Genomic DNA, 20,092 nt, shown 5'->3' with positions numbered 1-20,092 from the left:
TTCCTGGCCATTGGCCATGCTGGCAGGGGCTTATGGGAGTTCAAAACCAAAACATCTGGAGATGTACCTGCTGCCTACCCCTACCCTAAACAACTGTACCCTAGAACAGTAGGTCATGGAACCAACCAGAGGCGACTTAAATCTAAGTGGCATATAGGACCTGGCATGAGACATAAATGTTATTGAACTGATCAGTGCTATCAAAATTAATGTATATGTAAGTGGACAATTGCCAAGGAAATCCAACACAAGCACATTTGACTTCAAAAAGAAGTCAGTCAGCTAGGTATCCTGGCCGCAATTTGTTTAGGGCTTTGAATGTCAGCAAGAAAATCTTGAACATGGCTCGGTAGCTAATACGCAGCCAGTGCAGTTCTTTTAATATAGATGTAGTGTGTGTATAGCTAGTGCACCATAGAGCATCCTAGCTGCTGCATTCTGCACTGGCTGAAGCTTCCGAACCAGGTGCAAGGGCAGCCCCAAATAGGACACATTGCAGCAGTCCCATTGTGAGGTTACCAGTGTGTGGATCACCATGGTTAGGCTACCCCAACCCAGGAACAGGCATAGTTAGTGCACCAACCAAAGCTGGTAATGGGCACTCCATAACACTGAGGTTACCTGGACCTCCAGTGAAGCGGGATCTAGGAGCACCCCAAACTAGGTACCTGCTCATTCAGAGGAAATGCAATCCCGCCCGCCCCATTCAAAACAAGCAGCTTCATTAGAAGAGTTTGAGTTCTTTATGAACTCTTGGATGGATACCATCTGGACCTAGTGATTTATTTTCATTTTGTCAATAAGGTCTAGAACTTCATCACTGGTCACTAATACCATCACTTGTTAGCTCTTCAGACTCCTTTCCTGAAAATGTCAGTTCAGGCATAGGTATTTGTCATACATCTTCTGCAGTGAAGACAGACACAAAAAATCAATTCAGCTTCTCTGCAAACTCCGTATCCTCTTTTAGTATTCCTTTAACCCTCTTGTCATCCAATAGTCCAACTTCCTCCCTAGCTGGTTTCCTGCTTCTAAAGTATTTAAAGATATTTTTATTGTTGTTCTTAATGTTATTAATGATATGCTCCTCAAAAAGCATTTTTTATCTCTTACTCTCTGCTTGCATTTCTTTGTTCAAGTTTGTGTTCATTTTTGTTCTCCTTGTTTTGGCAAGACTTCCATTTTCTGAAGGAAGCCTTCTTTTTCTAATATCTTCCTTGATGCTGCTCATTAACAATCCTGGTGACCTCTTGGACTTGGTGGTTTCTCTCCTGATCTGTGTATACATGCTAGCTGAGCTTCTGATATTGTGGTTTTGAGTAACCCTCAAGCATTCTGGAGAGACCCTCTTGACTTCCCTTGTCAACTTCCTTTATACCAGACCCCTCATTTCAGAGAAGTTTTTTTTTTCCTTTTGAAGTCAAATTTGGCTATATTGAACTTCTTTGGCAATTTTTCACTTACATATAGATTAAACTTGATAGCCAATGATGGGAAAGCCCTTTTTGCATACATAAATTCCCTTTCCTATATTGTGGCCACAGATGTTGGTTAACAGGTGTTTGAATTCTCAAATTTTCTTTCTGAAGAGGAAATTAAGAAGGTTACATTTTATGTATAATCTCTACTATTACCATTTTCTTTTCTCTTTTCTGAGCTTTTAAAACTAAAGAATGCAATATTTATTTTTATTAATTTAAAATATGTTTAGGCCACCTTTAAAGGTAAAAATCAAATAAATGCAGCAGTCGTTGGCCTTCTTAGAGACAGGTTGTGTGTGTCTCTCTGTGTGTAGACAGATATACATATAGTTACAGATATGTCAATACAGCACAGGTGAGGACCATGTAACGGGTTAGTATTCTGCTCCTTCTGCTTGTCTTTCTAATACATCCCAGGATAGACCTTATTAGTTATGATCACATTTTTATACCACCCTTCCTCCAAGGAGCTCAAGGTTGGTGACATGTTCTTCCCTCCCCCCAGTTTTTTACCCCCATAGCAACCCTGTAAGATAGGTTAGGCTGAGGGATCAGTGACAAGCTCAAGATTATCCAATGAGCTTCATGACAGAGTGGCCACTTTTCTATTGCTAAAAAATATGATTTACCCCAACAACAACAACAACAAGACAAAAGAGGTCACAAATTTGCACAAATTTATTTTATAATAAATTTTACAAACTTATTATATAAGGCTAATTTATATGCCTGTATGCAAATTCAGAAATCATTACCAATAACTTGTTTTATTTCTTGGCAAAATTGGATGACATTTGGAGAGATAGTTGCTCCCTCTGAGGAGATTCAAGCCTGCCAAGTTTCAAGTCAATAGACACAGTGGGTTTTGTGTGACAGCAGCCTTGACATTTTGAGGGTATCCAAAAGAGGATGTGCTTATCTCTCTACGTTCTTTATAGACCACTGTTCTGAACATGAGACAGTTTAAAGGTGCCCCTAAGTAAAAAGAAGAAGAAAAACCCAAAGTTTCAGAAGGATAGGTGCAGCAGTTCATGTGGGGGGCCCCTCAAATCTGGGGGAGGGGAGAACTGATTTGCTTCCACTTCCCTTCCTGTGTGGTTGTTCTGGCAACTTGTATGAAAACAGCAAATATCATAGAGGTGTCTCCAGGCATGAAACCTGCAAAATGTCAGTAAGATAGGTGCAGAGGCTAGAGAGTTATGATGACTGAACCCCAGTTTAAAGCTTTTTTCTTAGTGAAGCCTGGTGGTGTTGGAAGAATGGCCATCTGACTGTCCCATCCTTGCCCTCCCCCAAAGCACCGTGACTGGATACCTCTGGTAAAATGTGCCCTACGTCAGCTACTCAACCCTACTCTCCCATCGCATCAGCATTTGGAGAAAGCAAAAGACACTATTTTTGGAGACATGCTGTCTGCCTTTCTGAAGCCAAATCAAGAGCCTCATGTAGGGTACAGCTTCGGTTCTGTTCTCCTTGGAGGGAAGCCTGCTTTGCTGCAAGAAGTACCTGAAATGGTCTGAAGAGGCCCAATTTGGCTTGGGCTTCAGGCTTCAGCTGAATTCAGTGCACATCCCTAATAACTAGGTTTAATGCGTTCTCTCTTTTAAAAAAAAATAGAGGTGATTTGAAAAGGTTTTCTTCATTGTTTACAAAGGCAAAGGTGGTTTTCTTCCTCCCAATAGCTAAAAATATCCTAATCAGGTTTGGCCTTTGAAAACATCAGGGGGGTAAATAGAATCTTAATATATACACATGTGTCAGCACAATCATCTCTGCTAAAAAAGGAATTGCAATGATGGAAGAGTTTAGCATTTAGAGCTCATTAAGCTGACACCATGTTGAGCGGCAGGTCACTATCACTTTGCAGAGTCTTTCCACATCTCTTTATTGTCATTCAAGGAAATCTAGCACTGCCCTCTGGCTTCTTCTCTTTTGCTTGCTTTATTGGGGCCATGGGTTAATATATGGATGATTTGGTATACGTTCTTCATCGGTGTATGTAACAATTCCAAAATTTAATATAACATTATCCACTTATAGCAGCGTTATTGACCACTGTGCTCTTAACAGCCCGTGTCTCGACTGTTCTGGAAATGTGTATCTCTGGCACAATTATAGGCTTTATAATGCTCTTTTAAAGCTATGTCCCTCTATGGTCTGTACCATACAAAGGACAGTGATGAAAACTCCATGACTTCTCTGTCTCTCTGTCTCTGTCTCTCTCTCTCTCTCTCTCAAAGAGCTCAGATTTGAGGGAGAAGGGTAGGAGGGCCCTTACTGAAACCCACAAACCCCAGCCCTGACTCAGCCAAATCCATCTCCCCTAGTAGCCTTCTAAAAAGAGTAGCTAAAGGGGCTTGTCTTAAAAGGTAAGTGGGAGAGCCCTGCAATTCCATCACTGCTTTTTGCACTGGTCCATCGCAGATAGCTCCTTGTGCATTATCAGGCTGAATTGTACAGAGGTGGCTCTGAAATGCTTCTTGCAATCGAGCCTCTCGCAGCTGAAGAATGACCACCAGACCAGTAGTGCCTTATATGTAGAACACCTTGTTGCCCACCAAGCTAAACACAGCTGACCAGCTATGTATGGAAATGCACCAGAGGCTTCTGTGTTTGCTGCCTGCTTAGAAATACCAAAAGAAGGGGGCAGGGGGCTCTTATGTACCTGGCAGGGCATTATATATTGCTGATGGGCTGCATTTGGCTCGGTGGGACACAAGTTGTGCAGGCCTGATTAGAATCAGTGACTGGGTTCACAGGATTGCCACAGTGGGTTGTGGCATGTGCTGGCAGCCATTTTGAATATTCAGCTCCTGGGAGGGGTTTGCTGTGGTTTGCCATTTCTTCCAAACCAGGGCTGCAGGGGGAAACAACCCTCAAATAACCACGATCTGTTGTAGGGGTATTTAAGGGTTGTTTGCCCCTCCAGCAACCCCTGCCTCCTGGGTTTGGATGGTACAGCAAACCATGGCAGCCCCTCACAGGGGATTTAGTATTCAAAATGGTTGCTGGCACATGCTGCAATCCAAATAAATATTTATGTATTTATTTATTTGAAGCATGTTACCCCACTCTTCAGCAGAAAAAGGCTCCCAGAGCAGCTTACAATGACCAACCAAAAGACAATCCCTGCCCTCACACTTACAAGACATGACACAAAAGGAAAAGGGATTGGGAGGAAGGAATAAAAAAAGCAAACCCAGACACTCGTTCTGAGTTACAAAGTTGTTATAAATGTGCGTTCTGGCAGAGGGGAGAGCATCTCCCTGCAGCTGCTCCTTCTCTGGCTGATGGATGGGGCAAGGCTGATCTCTCCTTTGCTATGATGAACATGCCAGGAGGCAGAGGGTGTAGCCTCCATGTGGCTCTTGGTCTCCTGACTGGTGACAGAGACCATACAGTAGCCTTCCCCCAAATCGATGCCCTCCAGATATGTTGGATTGCAACTCCCATAATTCCCAGCCAGCATTGCTCACAGTCTCACACATGTGCTGGCTGCTCATGTCTGAAGTTGCTTGGTTACTTATAGGGGGCTGAAAGGTCAGTCCTCCTCTCCCCCGCTCCCTAAAATCTTAGTCTGAAGTCCCATATTTTCAGTCTAAGGTGAATTGATGTGGGTGCTGTAGCTGTTGATTAATTAAGAAGGAAGCAGCTCTTAGCCTGTTCTACCTCATAAGGAAAGTGGGAGTGTGTGTCTCTTCATCACAGTAGTACTCCAAATATCAATTTCTGCATAATTTGCTCACATGTTGTATGGAGGACCTGTGTTACAGACTGGCATAGTTTAAGCAAAATGTATCACCACCACCACCACCACCTTTCCCTCCTTTCTCTGAATTCCCTGCGCACTTTCTGCAGTCTCCCAGGGCACCAGGGAGAAAACAAAGAAAACATGCTACATCGAGAAAACAAAGAAAACTGGCACGGCATGGAGATATGTTCCAGCCTAACCTTCTCCCTATATGCTAGCTTACCATGCTAAGGGATTTTTTGTGATGTAAAGGAATATCCAGACATATGATCTTCCACCTGCAATCTGACGTAGTATAGTCAGCAAGAGATGCACTGCATGACAAAATTAAGACTTCAGCTCTGAGAGTGCATTATACTGGTTATGGTATGCACAAGATGGATTTCCATAGGGCAGAACACTCTGAGTATGAACTTATTCTTGGATGATAATGACAATGGAGTTAAAGGCGTACTGAAGGAGGACAGTGACATTTCAGAGAAGCTGAATGAATTCCTTTCATCTGTATTCACTGCAGAAAATATAGGACAGATACCTGTGCCTGAACTGATGGTTTCAGGAAGGGAGTCTGAGGAACTGAGGCAAATATGAATGACAAAAGATGAAGTTCTCAATCTTATTGATAAATTGAAAGCAAATACATCACCAGGCGTAGATGGTATCCATCCTAGAGTTCTCAAAGAACTCAAATATGAAATTGCTGATCTTCTAATCAAAATATGCAAGATGTCCCTAAGATCAGCCTCTATACCAGAGGACTGGAAGATGCCCAATATAACACCAATTTTAAAAAACGGATCCAGGGACGATCCAGGAAATTACAAGCTCGTTAGCTTAATGTCTGTTCTGGGTAAATTGGTTGAAGGCATTATTAAAGATAAAATTAATAAACATATAAAAGGACAAGCCCTGCTGAAAAAGAATTAACATGGCTTTTGCAAAGGTAAGTCTTGTCTCACTAACCTTTTAGAGTTCTTTGAGAGTGTCAATAAACATGTAGATAGGGGTGATCCAGTAGACATTGTTTACTTGGACTTCCAAAAGGCTTTTGACAAAGTCCCTCACCGAAGACTCCTGAGCAAACCTAGCAGTCATGGAATAAGAGGACAGGCCCTCTTATGGATCAGTAACTAGTTAAAGAACAGAAAGCAGGGAGTAGGAATAAGAGGTAAATTCTCCCAATGGAGGGAAGTAAATAGTGTGGGGTCCCACAGGGATCTGTATTGGGACCAATGCTTTTCAGCGTGTTCATAAATGATCTGGAATTAGGAGTGAGCAGTGAGGTGGTGGACCCTTGGTCTGATCCAGCATGGCTCTTCTTATGTTGTTATGTTCATCAATCACAAATTTGGGTTCCACCCATCGCCATTCACTTACTGTAGGCAAGAACAATAAAAATCTATACAGAAATTCTGACAAAGAAACCTGTATTTTCTTTCTTCATACTAACATTAAGTATAGTTCCAAAGCACATACTTCTTGTCATCTCTGCAGTATCTGAATATTTTATGATGGTATAGCAAACCCACAATTTAATAATCTTAGGGATGCTTTATTGTATTTTATATATAACTTTGATTGCACAGTAATGTTTTATACATGTGGGTTTTCCCACCTGTAAATCTATGACAGCAAAAAAATAGCAAATACGTTTATTGAATTGACCTTTCAGGTGGGAATGTTTGTTCAGAGGTAACAGCTGATTTATTATTATTATTATTGTTATTATTATTATAATAATAAAGAAATGCATTGATTTATTTGTCAAATGTTAACATAAAAATAATAAAAAATAGGAAATAGTATTTTAAATTACATTTTTAAATACCTGTAAGTGAACTATATGTTTTGTCTTTAATGTCTTTTTCAAGGGTTGCTGTTCAATTTTTTTAAAGTTTGCTTAGTAAAGAGAGCATTTAAATGTTTCCAGAATTGATCAGTAGATAACACATTAACAAAATTGGGTGGATTTCATAGGAAATCTGGTTTTATACCAGTCTTAACTGTTTGCCAATGGAGCTAAAGCAGCTATAGTCCAAATGACACATTCAGGCTTTTTTTTTTTTTTAAACAAAACAAAACAACAACATAAATACACAATAGACATACAGTAAAATATCTCTTACGATTATAAGGTATCTACCTTTGGCTCCACCTACACAACAAATGCTCATTATTATTCTCTAATTCTTATCTTGATTGTATATCATACACTGAGTTCACAGACATATTATTTCTCTCCTAATTTTAACAACAACAATAAAAGAGAGTTAACCATCTCAAAGTTCAAAATCCAGATACACAGATATCATTTTTCTCTATTTCTTGTACAAATTCTATAAAAGGTTTCCAGTCTAACATAAATTTAGTTGTTGATCCTTCTTTAATTGTAGTAGTCAGTTTTGCCATCTCTGCCAGCTCCATCATTTTCATAATCCACTCATTCGCAGTTGGTATTATTTCATTCTTCCACTTTTGTGCATACAATAACCTTTCGTTATTGTAAATTTTCGTTATAAAAGCAGCCACAGTCCAAATTACACGTTCAGGCTTATTTCATAAGCGAACCTTCCATTTTGTGAGGCTCTCTGTCTCAGGGCTACAAAGCCCTACAAAGTAGTGGAGCATGTGCAAAGAAGAGCATAATCCGATGAAGAATTAGGTGTGGCAGGAGAGAGTCTGGTCATTGTTCTCACACTTGGGATTCATCTGGAACACAAATAAATCAGTTTTGTATAGACATCGTACTTAAATACTCTTCCACCTTCAGACAATCCAGTTTTCATCACCTCCATAGTTTGGACTGCAGTGAGTCTTACATCACTAGAAGAAAAGCATTTGCTGTTGCCATAGCATGAATTTATTGAGAGGAGAGAAAGACCACTATGTGATAGGATTACATCAGGAGGGCACAAGTTTGCAACCTATCATAATTTCATTGTTAGTCGTGTGATAACCTCATATGAAAAGCAAGGTTGTGTCTGCTTCCAATTTTTAAAACGTCATTTTTGTAAGCTTCTTGATTATAAAGGCGAGGATGTGCAAATGGATCAGAGACCAAATGGAAAGGAGTGTGCCTATTCCTCCTTCATATCCACTGTGTTAAACTGCTGCCATTTCCACCCTCTAAGGGACAGTTCAGTCATGAGGTAGCACTTTCCTCTTCCTCACCCCACTTCCCATGATTCCCTCAGCTTTAAGGGCGTGTCTGGTTGCTGGCAAGCCTTTAGTAGCCTCACTGAATATAAGTAGAGGTTCTCTTTATGTGAATTGACACCTCCACATGAATACTATATACACAACTTCCCTAATTATTGTGCTGGTAGCAGCACCTTTCTTTTTCTAGCATGTTTAGGGGCCATCTCTACCTTTAGCAGTGCCACCCCAGCCCAAGGCATATTGGTGCCTGAGGCAGAAAAGCCAACCAAGTTGTACATATAAGAATAATAAACTAAATAATTGGTGTCTACTTCTCTTTAGTAGTGCCCTGAAACCTGCCACCTGAGGTAAGCTGCCTCAGCCTGCTAAACCTTTGATTGAACTATCTATTTGTTTATTTATGCTTTCCTTCATTCAGCGTATGAGTCTCCCTGTATCCAAAGCTCTCAGGGTGATGTTCATAATGAAAGCAAAAACAATAAAACCAATGACAAAACACATTTAAAGTATTCTTTGTAAAGCAGCAACAAAAATCCAGCATTTAAAAGAAAGAAATAACTGAGCAACTAAAAATGTAGAAAATATGATTTTAAAAGTCAGCATTAAACATATTAAAATAAAGTGATGATTAGTTGTGGTGCTCTGACGGATCCCAAAGGCTGTTGGGGACCTGATTCTGACTTTAGCCATGTCTTTACTTCATGCAGGTACATCCAGGGGGCCTCGTCTCCAAAGGACATGGTGATCATCGTAGACGTGTGAGTGTTAGCTAGCCCCAGAGGTAGCTACTTTCAGTGACATTTTCACTTGCTCATTCCAAAGATGTCTCCCAATAAAAAGGCCATAGCACTTCAAAGGCATGTGGGGGGCCCAGGAAAGGTGTCAGTGTTCAGGACATTCACCTAACCAACAAGGAAAGACCCCCCCCCCCATGAGATAGTGACAGAAGACTTTGTTTTCACCGGAAGTTATTAGAGAAGCAATATGAGCTGTGTCTTCTCTTCTTCTGCTACAGGAGCGGCAGCGTTAGTGGCCTGACACTGAAGCTGATGAAGACGTCAGTCTATGACATGCTGGACACACTCTCGGATGATGACTACGTTAATGTAGCTTCAGTGAGTGCTTTGTCTGTGGTTGGCGGGAGAACAAGAGGCAGGAAAGATATGATATGGAGGCGGTGAATGCTAATGTGCCCCGTAGTATCAGTAGTGCCCATGGACCTGATGTGCCCCCTGGCATCTGTAACAGTAGGTTCTGGGTGAATCAGTAACGTGGCTATAGTTGCTCCATTTTTTCTTTCCCCTTGTCCTATATGCTTCTTGCCTTCCCTGTTATTTCTGTCCCAGCCTTCCTTTCCCAGTCCTTATCCCAGTCCCTGACAAAAAAAAATAGGAATGATCAACTAGGATTTTGAAGCGGGGGAAATGCATGCAAAACAAGAGAGTCTATACAGATTTGCATAAAATATTCCAAGAGTGAATTCAATTTTCAGGATGTACAATCTGATATTTTTAAGAATAGAATTTTAGACATCCTCATCTGACTATAGCTTACAGCTGCAAAGGTGGGTTTGGCCCATATTACACAACCTGTAGACTGAGCTGTGTGCACACGCTGATGGTCATATATACAGTATGTGTGGTTTTCTCAGGGAAAGAGGAAAATTGAATGGGACTAATTATGCTGTAACCTTTCTTCATTGCTAGCCAACACACCATAATTGTTATATAGATACTCGGTAAGGACAACTAACCTCATTGTTCCTCCATGCTAAGTTACAGTGGATACCTTAGCTGCTAAATAACAGTGTAACGGAGATGAGAACTGTGTGTACAAGTCTATAAGGAATCGTTACGTGGCAGTTTCTGTGTGCCACAATTTCATGCCCTCTGATTGCAGTCTGCTTCCTCAATGCAAACAAACCAAGTATGGCAGTAAAGATGCATGTGTCCAATGCCATTGTGAGTCACCACAAGATAATCAGCTGGGGAAAGGCTTTGACATTGCTGCAGCATGATGGCATTGGAATGTCAGGACATTTGTAACTTAGTGAGAGAGTCTGGTTTAGATCTCAGAGAAAGGACTTCGGTCCATGAGCTTGACATTTTGTCCATGTGTCATGTTCTGCATGAGGCATCTTTGTGACCACAAGGTGATAGGCACTTTTTCCTTAATGGCTGAAAGAAATTCTCCAATGATAGTTCTAATTATCAAGTCTATCTGAAGGTCGACCGTTGCTACCTGGCCTGCAGGTTTGCACTTTAACATAGCCTTGGGTGAGCAATCTGTATTCCAGCAATTCACAGAGAACCCAACTGCTTTGTAATGTAAAGCATAACACTTCTGAGTTATTTTGCCCTGAGTAATGTTTGCTACCCTATCCTGTCAAGGCAGTCTGTCCAATTAAAATATATAATGTGAATCTTTTTTATTGAGTTAATCCAGACTTAGGTGCAGGCAACTGGGCTGGTGGGACAGACTTCCCCGCCCCCTCCTCCTCACAACAACCCTTCCAGCTCCCTGAAAATGCTACACAGAGGGTTTGGGGGACTTTGCTGAATGAGGTGAGCTGTGGTACAGGGAGAGGGGGGATCCCTGAAAATCAGGTGGAGGCACTTTCTGCGAGTGGAGCTGTTCCGTCCACAGAAGACAGATCCTGGATCTGTGTGTTTTTCCTCAATGCATAATATTTACCAGTCCAGACCACACCCTAATGCTGTCATTCCTGCATCAAATGCAGAACATTTGATTGAACTAGAGCAAATCTTCCACACAGAAAGACAACCAGTAGAAGTGTACCATAGATAATGATGTGTGATCATTTACATTGTCATAATAAGAAAATAATATATTTATTCATTTATTCATAAATAATACTTTTATATCACCTTAATACACTAAATCCCTAAGTGGTTCACATTAATTCTATAATAATAATTAATAATAAAATATAGATAAAAACCTTTGATAGATTGTTTCACTAATTAATTCTCCCTGTTGTTGATAATGAGTACCATTTTGGAGAAGCTGAGCACCACAATTCACGCTGAGGTCCATGTATGTAGCATTTGCTCAGGGCTTCTTTCAGTCCGCCTCTATGGTTCATGAAAAGGCATAATAAGTAAGCATGATGGTGCTGGCGGGGGCAGGTAAGGGTGGAATGACTAGCAACTCAGTAGAGAGACAGGGAGGTGAGCTTCATAATGAGATAGGCCATTCTCCTGGGTTTTATGTGGAGCTTTTAATGCCTGCTCTTGCACTTTCCAGCCTCCAGGAGTTAAACAACTGCTTCTCTAGAAAATGAGTTCTGAAAGCATCTCAAGCCCAAATGCCACATCAGCCCTGTGAAAACAAGTGTGCTCTTTATTTTGCTATATTTATTTCTGTGTATAATGGGAAAGACGAGGGAAACGCCCATCAGAGGCACTGGCCTCTGCCTCATGCGGCTCCTGCAGCCCAGTTTACCATTTCTGTCACCTTTCCTTTTCCCGCACTCCCGGCTGCTCTCTGCCTTTGATCGATTGCAAATGACAAAACACACCTGCAAGAAATAAATTACATCCTTCTACTGCCATTTTCCCCATGCCAGCTTTGACGGACTATTCTGTTTGCACGAGGTGGTGCGTTGTGGTGAAGGCTGGGGGGATGTTGGTAAACGAAGGGAGGACTTTGGCATACAAGCATGTGGCTAGCTAGCTGTGGAGTCCATGGAGTCCCTAGGCCTGGACTGTGGCAATATTATACCTAGAAGCAGGCATGTGTTTTTGTTTCCTTCACACAGAAGATGAGGAATAAAATAGGCATCATTAGCAGAGCTGACCTCCTTCCAGACAAATGTATTTCTTGGGACAAGTTGTGATACTGCAGTTCAGCCCTTTAGTATATTTAAGCAATCCAGAGTAGTTTAGAGCATATGGATACTTTTCTGCTGTGCACCTAGGAAACCCATGGTGCATTACACCCTCTGTCCCAGGGTCTTAAGGAATGGCATTAAATTCACATTTCCTTTCAAGGATGTTAATGACTCAAGAGATCCACACAGGTTGCTTTTTCGTCACTTCATTCCTTACTAAAGCTCATGATGGATGCATGTAGATACATACTTGGCATATTCCAGGTCCAGTGTTATCAGTGCGGTGGGATGGATAAAAAATTGGACTGGACTGACCCTTCTCAGTCATGAAATTCACTTAATGATCTTGCATGAGACTCTGGAGCACATCTTGGAGTTGAAGATCTGCTCCATGGAGAAGGTGGTGGATCTGTGATGTCACAGGCACCAGCCAATCACAGTTGGCTTCTGTTACAAACTGACAATACCAATTCCCCCTCCTCTCAGTCCCAGAGATTTTACATCTGACCAAAAGTATGCAGTGGTTCCACTGCTCAAATTATGAGTGCTTCCAGATGAGGCTTTTATAGCACCATCACCTTGCCACATTCACAGAATTTTACAAGGAGTCCAAATTACGTTGTCATCTTCTCATAACCCTCTCATGTTTTCCCACTGCTTCTTCCACTTATGGCAAAAAATCTGTTAAGGAAAAAAAGGCAGAATTGTTGCCCAATGCCTTCTGGTTGGTAGTGCTAGGAGCCCTCCGTCTGGAAGCACCCTCTGTATCTCTGTTCTCACACCATGTTTGCAGAACCTGAAATAAGGAGGGCAGGGCACAGAATCTGGTATTTGTACAGAGAACTAAAGAGTCAGCCCCGCCCTAGCTAGAGTGCATACAGATGACCCTTAGTATGTTTGGATAATTTCATTCTACAGACATCATGTCTTCAGAGAGCAAAATGGCAGCTTTTATTAGGGATGTACGAAAATCACTTACCTTTCGGGGATTATGCTGATGGGGGGGAGGCGTTCCATCCCTCCCCCCGGAATCCTCATCGGGGGGCGGGAGGCGCTCTGTTCCTCCCCCCTCCCCGGAATCCTGGCTGGCCGGCTGTGCTCCACAGTGATTCTGCGGAGCCGCTGGCCGGCTCCGCCAGCAGCCGGACATCCAGCCGCTGGCTAGCAGGGACGCAAATGGCGGCGGCCGTAGCTGCTGCCGTTTGTGTCCCTGCAGTCAGCCGTGATAGGCTATGTAAATGTTTACGTAGCTTATCATGGCTGATTTAAAAAAGAATAACAACAATGCGCGTACGCAAATGGCGGCGGCCATGGCCGCCACCATTTGCGTTCCTTATTTTGGCACGTCTTAGTCTACGTAAACATTTATATAGACTACGACGGCGAAAATAAGGGGAACGCAAATAGCGTAGACGCTATGCTATTTGCTTTCCCCTTATTTTCACCGTCTTAGTCTACATAAATGTTTACGTAGACTAAGACATGCCAAAATAAGGAACGCAAATGGCGGCGGCCATGGCTGCCGCCATTTGCGTACACGCGTTTTTTGGGGTTTTTTTTAAGTCAGCCGTGATAGGCTATGTAAACATTTACGTAGCCTATCACGGTGTTTTTTTAAAATCTAGCTGTGATAGGCTACATAAATCTTTACGTAGCCTATCACTTTTTTGTTGTTGTTCTTTTTTTAACCTGGAAATGGTGGCGGTGGCAGCCGGTCGGAAGACCGGCTGCCGAACCGCCGCCAGACCCGCCACCAGAGCCACCGCCAGAGCTGCCGCCGCCAGGAAGATCCGCCCAAGGTAAGTCCCGTTCCGGGGGGGGGCAGGCCGTTCCGCCACTGATTTCGGGGGGCCAAATGTGCTGGCATTCAGCCTCCCCGAGATCCGTGGCGGAACGTTCGTACATCCCTAGCTTTTATGCTATATTTCTCAAAAGGTTTGAATAGACTGGATGAATCAGTGGGGGGCAACATCTGAGGATTACAGCCCCTTATTTGGCAGCTTCTTTCTGCCTGTTCATATTCCCATCCCTCACCTAAGATTTAGTCCACATGGGTGAGGCATTCCCACACCCATAAGATGATTGGTTTCCACGTTCCTTCTCATGGATATTTTCAACCTCAGCTCATCCCACAGGAGGATGTGAATGCAAAGGTTTGGTCTTCCCTAGGATTCTGCTCTGCTGAAGTGGCAAAGAGAAGCAATACTGTAATCATCTGTCAAATTGCATCACATCAACTACTCAAATGCTTCCAAAATAAAACCTCAGTCCTCAGGGAGGAAAACACCAGGCCTGCTCCATGCATGAGAGTCTTGAGGCAGGCTGGGCTGAAGGGTCATGGATTTTAAGCAAAGAGAGTCACAATATTATTTATTTATGCATACCCCACCTTCCCCCCAATGGTCTCCAAGGCAACTTGCAAACAAAATGAAAATAATCCAAGAAAAAATACAAAATAAGACTAAAATCACTACAAGTAATAACTAATTAAAAATACTATGTACCATTCCGTAGTTATATTCTGCCAGAATCTTTGGAGAACAGAACAGCTTTCATATGTTGTTGCCTAAGAAATAGTAATGTAGGTGCCAGGTGGATATGTCCAAGAAGGGTGTTCCATAATCAGGACTGCATCTCTGAGATGGCCTTGTCCCTGGTGGCCACCTAACTAGCTGCTCAAGGTGTGGACATTCAGAGCATGGCCTCAGTTGATAACAAAAAAAGGGAATGGTATGGGAAGAGGAAAGAAATTAAGTAGCCTTTCAGCAGGGTTAGTAGAATGGCCTTGCTTCTCGCTCTCATCTCGCTCAGAAACTGCCTGCTGGAAACAGCCCAAGGAAGAGGAACCTTCATGGGGATGGTTGATACAGAAGGAGGCCGTCCTTCAGACATCTTGGCTCCAGGCTGTTATAAATCTTGATAGGCTAAAAGCATTGCCTGTAAAGGTCATTTTAGTTGCTTGTGGAAGCAGACCAGATGGTAGTGAAGGCAGACCTTTCAACATGGGTGAAATATGATCAATGTGGTGGATCCCAATTAATATCTTGGTGGCCATATTTTGGGCCAGGTGAAGCTTCCAAATGCTTTTAATAGGCAGTCCTACAGACAGTGCATTGCAGTAATTGTAGCTTAGAAGTTACCAGGACATGGATAACTGACTATATATGTATATATTTTTTTCTAGGAAAGGTCACAGCTAGCATTGCAAAGTTGGTAAAAGGCACTCCACTTGGGTGTCCATTAGTAAGGTTACTTCTAAAAGCACCCTCCAGGTACAAGCCTGACCCTTAAGGCCACCAGTTCCCATGCATGATTAAGGTGGAGTGCAATACCATCCAGAAAAGACCAAGTACCACCTCCACGGCCAACCGTGTCAGCTATTAACAGCACCCCTGGATTGAGCTCCAAATTATCATCCCTCATCTAGCCCATTACTGACTCCAGGCACCTGTTAAGGATAACTGCCACATCACCTGGATTTGAGGAGGAGGAGGAGGAGGAGGAGAAAAGAAGCTGGGTGTCATCAGCATATTGATAACAGCTCGCTCCAAATCCATAGACATCCTTACCCAGTGATTTCACTTAAATAGCATAACAAGACAGAACCCTGTAGCACCCCGCAGCATAAGTGCCATGGAGCTGAGTCACCCACCCCAGTATCATATCCTGGAGTCAACCTACCAGCAGGAACAGAACCATCAGAGTTCAGTACTCCCGACTCCCATCTTAAACAGGTATTCCAGAAAAGTACTACAGTTGATTATATCAAAACTACTGAGAGGTTGAGGAAAATCAATGGAGTTGTACTCCTTTGTATCTTTCTTCTGGAAATATAGAGAGTGATCAAGGCAGTTTCAACCTCAAAACCAGGACAAAAGGCAGATTTTGGGGGGGGGGATCTAGATAATCTGTGAAATGGAATCAGATAATCCATGTCATCCAGCCATGTCCACAGAGGAGCTGCCACAACCTGGTCAAGCACCTACCTACATCTGAAGCATTCTTGTTTTTGCAATTAGAGAACATGTCATTTCAGCAGAAAGAATTGAAATTATGATGTGCTGTCCAAACCTCTCAGCTATGTCAATTTGTGTTCATCCATCATCCCATCATTAGACAGCATCCTTCCCATTCTTAGTTCTTGATACTGGACACAACCCTCTTTGATGCCCAGCCATGACCTGCAGGGTACTTCACTCTTTCTTCTGTTTTTTTCCTAAATCCATTTCACCTTGAGCTGGTCTGGAGATAATATAACCATCTATGACCTGCCCTTCCTTTGACAGCCCCTTGTGAATTTTATTCCTCTAGAGCAGGGGTGGGAAATACCTTCCAGACCGAGGGCCACATTTAATTTCAGAGAAGCTCTCAGGGGCTGTGTTCAAGTAGTGGGTGGACCAAAGGCAAAAGGGATGGGACCCAAAATGCAAAAAATACCATCATACAGTAGCTTAAAGCTCTTCCTGCCAGTAACAAAGCCTCTGGAGAGGCATTTCAACCTTTTAGAAAGGGGGAAAGACTGCACAGAGGCCAGGAAACCACCAAACAAATGGTGGCTGGAGGAAAGGGGGTGCCAGGAGGATGGGTAAGGCTGCCTGGGGAACCCAGAAAGGCTGGATTTGGCCCCTGGGCCTGAGGTTCCCCAGCTCTACTCTAGACACCAAGGATAACAACACTGAAAAAGAATCTTGAGGGGCAAAACAGCCATTTTCCTGAGCTCAGAGTGGGCTAGGATCTCATAGGCTGGCACATCATGGGTAGAGTTGCTGCTCATTCAAAATGTGACACCAGGATAGGACTCTTTAGGTCTATGTATCTCAGGACCATTTGTCACATTACACAGCAGCAAACCTTGGGTTTGTCACTGCATGTCCACTCAACAGGGAGCTCCAGCCAATCTCAGCTGCCTGTATAGCACAGATTTTTACAAACGGGTTTGCTGCAGTCACCCTTTACATTTTTAGGAGTGAACACATGAAACATATTAGCTGTACACCTAAAAAAACACAGGTAAAGAGGTCTTAATGGCCACCAAATTTGCAGATGAAACAAGACTGAGTGGGATAGCTAATACCCTGGAAGACAGAAACAAAATTCAAAGTGATCTTGATAGGCTGGAGCACTGGGCTGAAAACAACAGAATGAAATTTAATAGGGATAAATGCCAAGTTCTGTACCTAGGAAAAAGAAACCAAATGCACAGTTACAAGATGGGGGGGGGGGTAACTTGGCTCAACAATACTACAAGCAAGATGGATCTTGGAATTGTTGCAGATCGCAAGCTGAATATAGGGATGGACGAAAGGGACTTACCTTGTCCCGCAGCTTGCTTCGCGGTGGGGGGGAGGCACTTCGTTTCTCCCCCCAAAGTTCAGGCGAGGGGGGGGAGGCGCCCTGCCTCGCCCGGCCGAAATTCAGGCTGGGGGGGAGGCGCCCCATCCCTCGCCGCTGAAATTTAGGCCGGGGAGGAGCGCCCCGTCTCCCCGGCTGCGAAAAAAAAGTAAAGTAAAACACACACACACACACACCCGTGATAGGCTACGTAACGATTTACATAGCCTATCACGGCTAGATTTCCAAAGTCAGCCGTGATAGGCTATGTAAATCGTCACGTAGCCTATCACGGGTGACTTTGAAAAAAAAAAAAGCGTGTACGCAAATGGCGGCGCCTATGGGGCGCCGCCATTTGCATTCCTTAGTTTGGCACATCTAGTCTACATAAAGATTTACGTAGACTACGGCGAAAATAAGGGCAATGCAAATATGAGCCAAGAATGTGATGTGGCTGCAAAAAAAGGCAAATGCTATTTTGGGCTGCATTAATAGAAGTATAGCTTCCAAACCCTGTGAAGTACTAGTTCCCCTCTACTCAGCACTGGTTAGGCCTCATCTGGAGTACTGTGTCCAGTTCTGGGCACCACACTTTAAGAAGGATGCAGACAAGCTGGAGAGGGTTCAGAGGAGGGCAACAAAGATGATCAGGGGACTGGAAACAAAGCTCTATGAGGAGAGACTGAAAGAACTGGGCATGTTTAGCCTTGAGAATAGAAGACTGAGGGGAGATATGATAGCGCTCTTCAAGTACTTGAAAGGTTGTCACAGAGAGGAAGGACAGGATCTCTTCTCGATCCTCCCAGAGTGGAGGACATGGAATAATGGGCTCAAGTTACAGGAAGCCAGATTCTGGCTGACCATCGGGAAAAATTTACTGTCTGTTAGAGCAATGCAACAATGGAACCAATGACCTAGGGAGGTGGTGGGCTCTCCCACACTGGAGGCATTTAAGATGAGGCTGGACTGCTGTCAGGGATGCTGTGACTTGGATTCCTGCAGTAAGCAGGGGGTTGGACTCGATGGTCTTGTAGGCCCCTTCCAACCCTACTATTCTATGATTCAAGGGCAAAATGGAGAGGAGTGGTTCAGGGCAGCCTTGTCTCGGATGCCTGCCGCCCAGGCAGTGGAGCCATCATGCCCAGTGCTAACTTCCTGTGATGCAAAATTGTTGGGGTGAGGGGCGGGGGCATTGTGCCCTTTTTGCTCTGGATGTTCAACATCCTAATATCAGATGAATATGGCTGACTGTGGTCAGTCAGTGATGAGGGAAAGGCAGTTTTCATCAACACAAAGGTATCCTCTAGTTCCTAGTTACTTCATGTTTTAGGGAAACCTTCCCCAACTTGGCGCTTTCCAGATGTGTTGGACTACAAGTCCCATCGCCCTCTGCCAAGCCATACTGACTGGGCATACCGGGACCTGTAATCCGGTGCATCTGGGAGGCGCCAGGTAGGGGAAGGTTGCTTTAGGCCTAACATCTAGCATGAGTATTAAGCCCTGTTTAATTTGAACCCTGGCTCAAATTAAATCCATTCCTCTTCCTCATTGGTAAAAGTTTGGCAACTTTATTTTTCCCTAAAGAGGCTTTTTACAAGCCTAAAGAGATGGCATATCAGAAGGAAATGAAGAGCTCCGTCATTCTCTGTATCATGTGCCTGCTGTCTGGCAAGGAACATGCCTATGCTAATTAACAAGTCTAGCCTCGTTACTTTTGCTGGATCACTGCCCCCTAAATGAATGTTCCATATTTCGAGCAAACTAAACCATAAGCAAAAATGAGCTTTCTCACTTCGCCCGCCTGGCCAAACTCTCGGAGTGAGAAGTCAGCCCTCTCTGAACAGGAGCTTTGTGCAGGGTGCCCACTTAACTGGGCCTGTGATCTTGTAATAAGGTGCTGAATTGTCCTGCAGAAAGCATGCCTGGAGGTGTTCAGGTAATCACAGCTGTGCTCTCATCAAATTCCTTCTGTTCTCAGTCATACACTGAGAGAGGAAAAATCACATCATTCCATTGATGCCAGTGAACTCCTCCACAGTCCCATAGAAACCTGGGTACAGGATTGGGCCCCCTCGATAAAAAGGCCTTGGCCTTCTGCAAAGGGAAAGAGAAGCCTGTTGATTTCAGCCATCCATTTCCCCCAGTTCTCACAGGTTTTGTTCTAAACCTCTTTGTTTGTTTCCCCTTCTTGCCTTGTGCATTTCAGACAGTGAATTGCAAATATTGCATTCAGAAGGGGCATGGGGAGACCATAAATATCTTCCCCAGACCATTTGTTCTTTGAGAAACACTGAAAGCTCACGGTCAGGCCAAGTTTAAGGGAGAGCTTGTTCAAATCCCCACCCAACCATGAAGCTTACTGGAGGACATTGCACCAATCGCCATCTCTGAGCCTCATCTACCTCACAAGATTTTTGTGAAGATAAAAGAAAGGGAAACAAAGGTCTTGGAGGAAGAACATAGTGGGCATATCTGTGCTACGAACATAACCATCTCACGTCCCTTTAACTGTTGTGC

The 20,092-nt window shown here is 43.4% G+C and overlaps 1 protein-coding gene across 1 annotated transcript in view; it reads left to right on the top strand.

Annotated features, from left to right (window-relative positions):
* Positions 1-20,092, top strand: part of CACNA2D2 (calcium voltage-gated channel auxiliary subunit alpha2delta 2) — an 806,035-nt gene that overhangs the window by 671,252 nt on the left and 114,691 nt on the right. The window contains exons 9-10 of the mRNA XM_084839654.1: positions 9,099-9,149; positions 9,407-9,506. Coding sequence (XP_084695780.1) covers positions 9,099-9,149; positions 9,407-9,506 — 151 coding nt within the window. The remainder of the gene's footprint in view (positions 1-9,098; positions 9,150-9,406; positions 9,507-20,092) is intronic.

Source organism: Heloderma suspectum, chromosome 2 (assembly GCF_057233095.1).
Source record: "Heloderma suspectum isolate Gila_16-S chromosome 2, 16-S_ref, whole genome shotgun sequence".
In the NCBI taxonomy this organism is placed as follows: domain Eukaryota; kingdom Metazoa; phylum Chordata; class Lepidosauria; order Squamata; family Helodermatidae; genus Heloderma; species Heloderma suspectum.
This window is presented reverse-complemented; position numbering and strand designations above follow the sequence as displayed.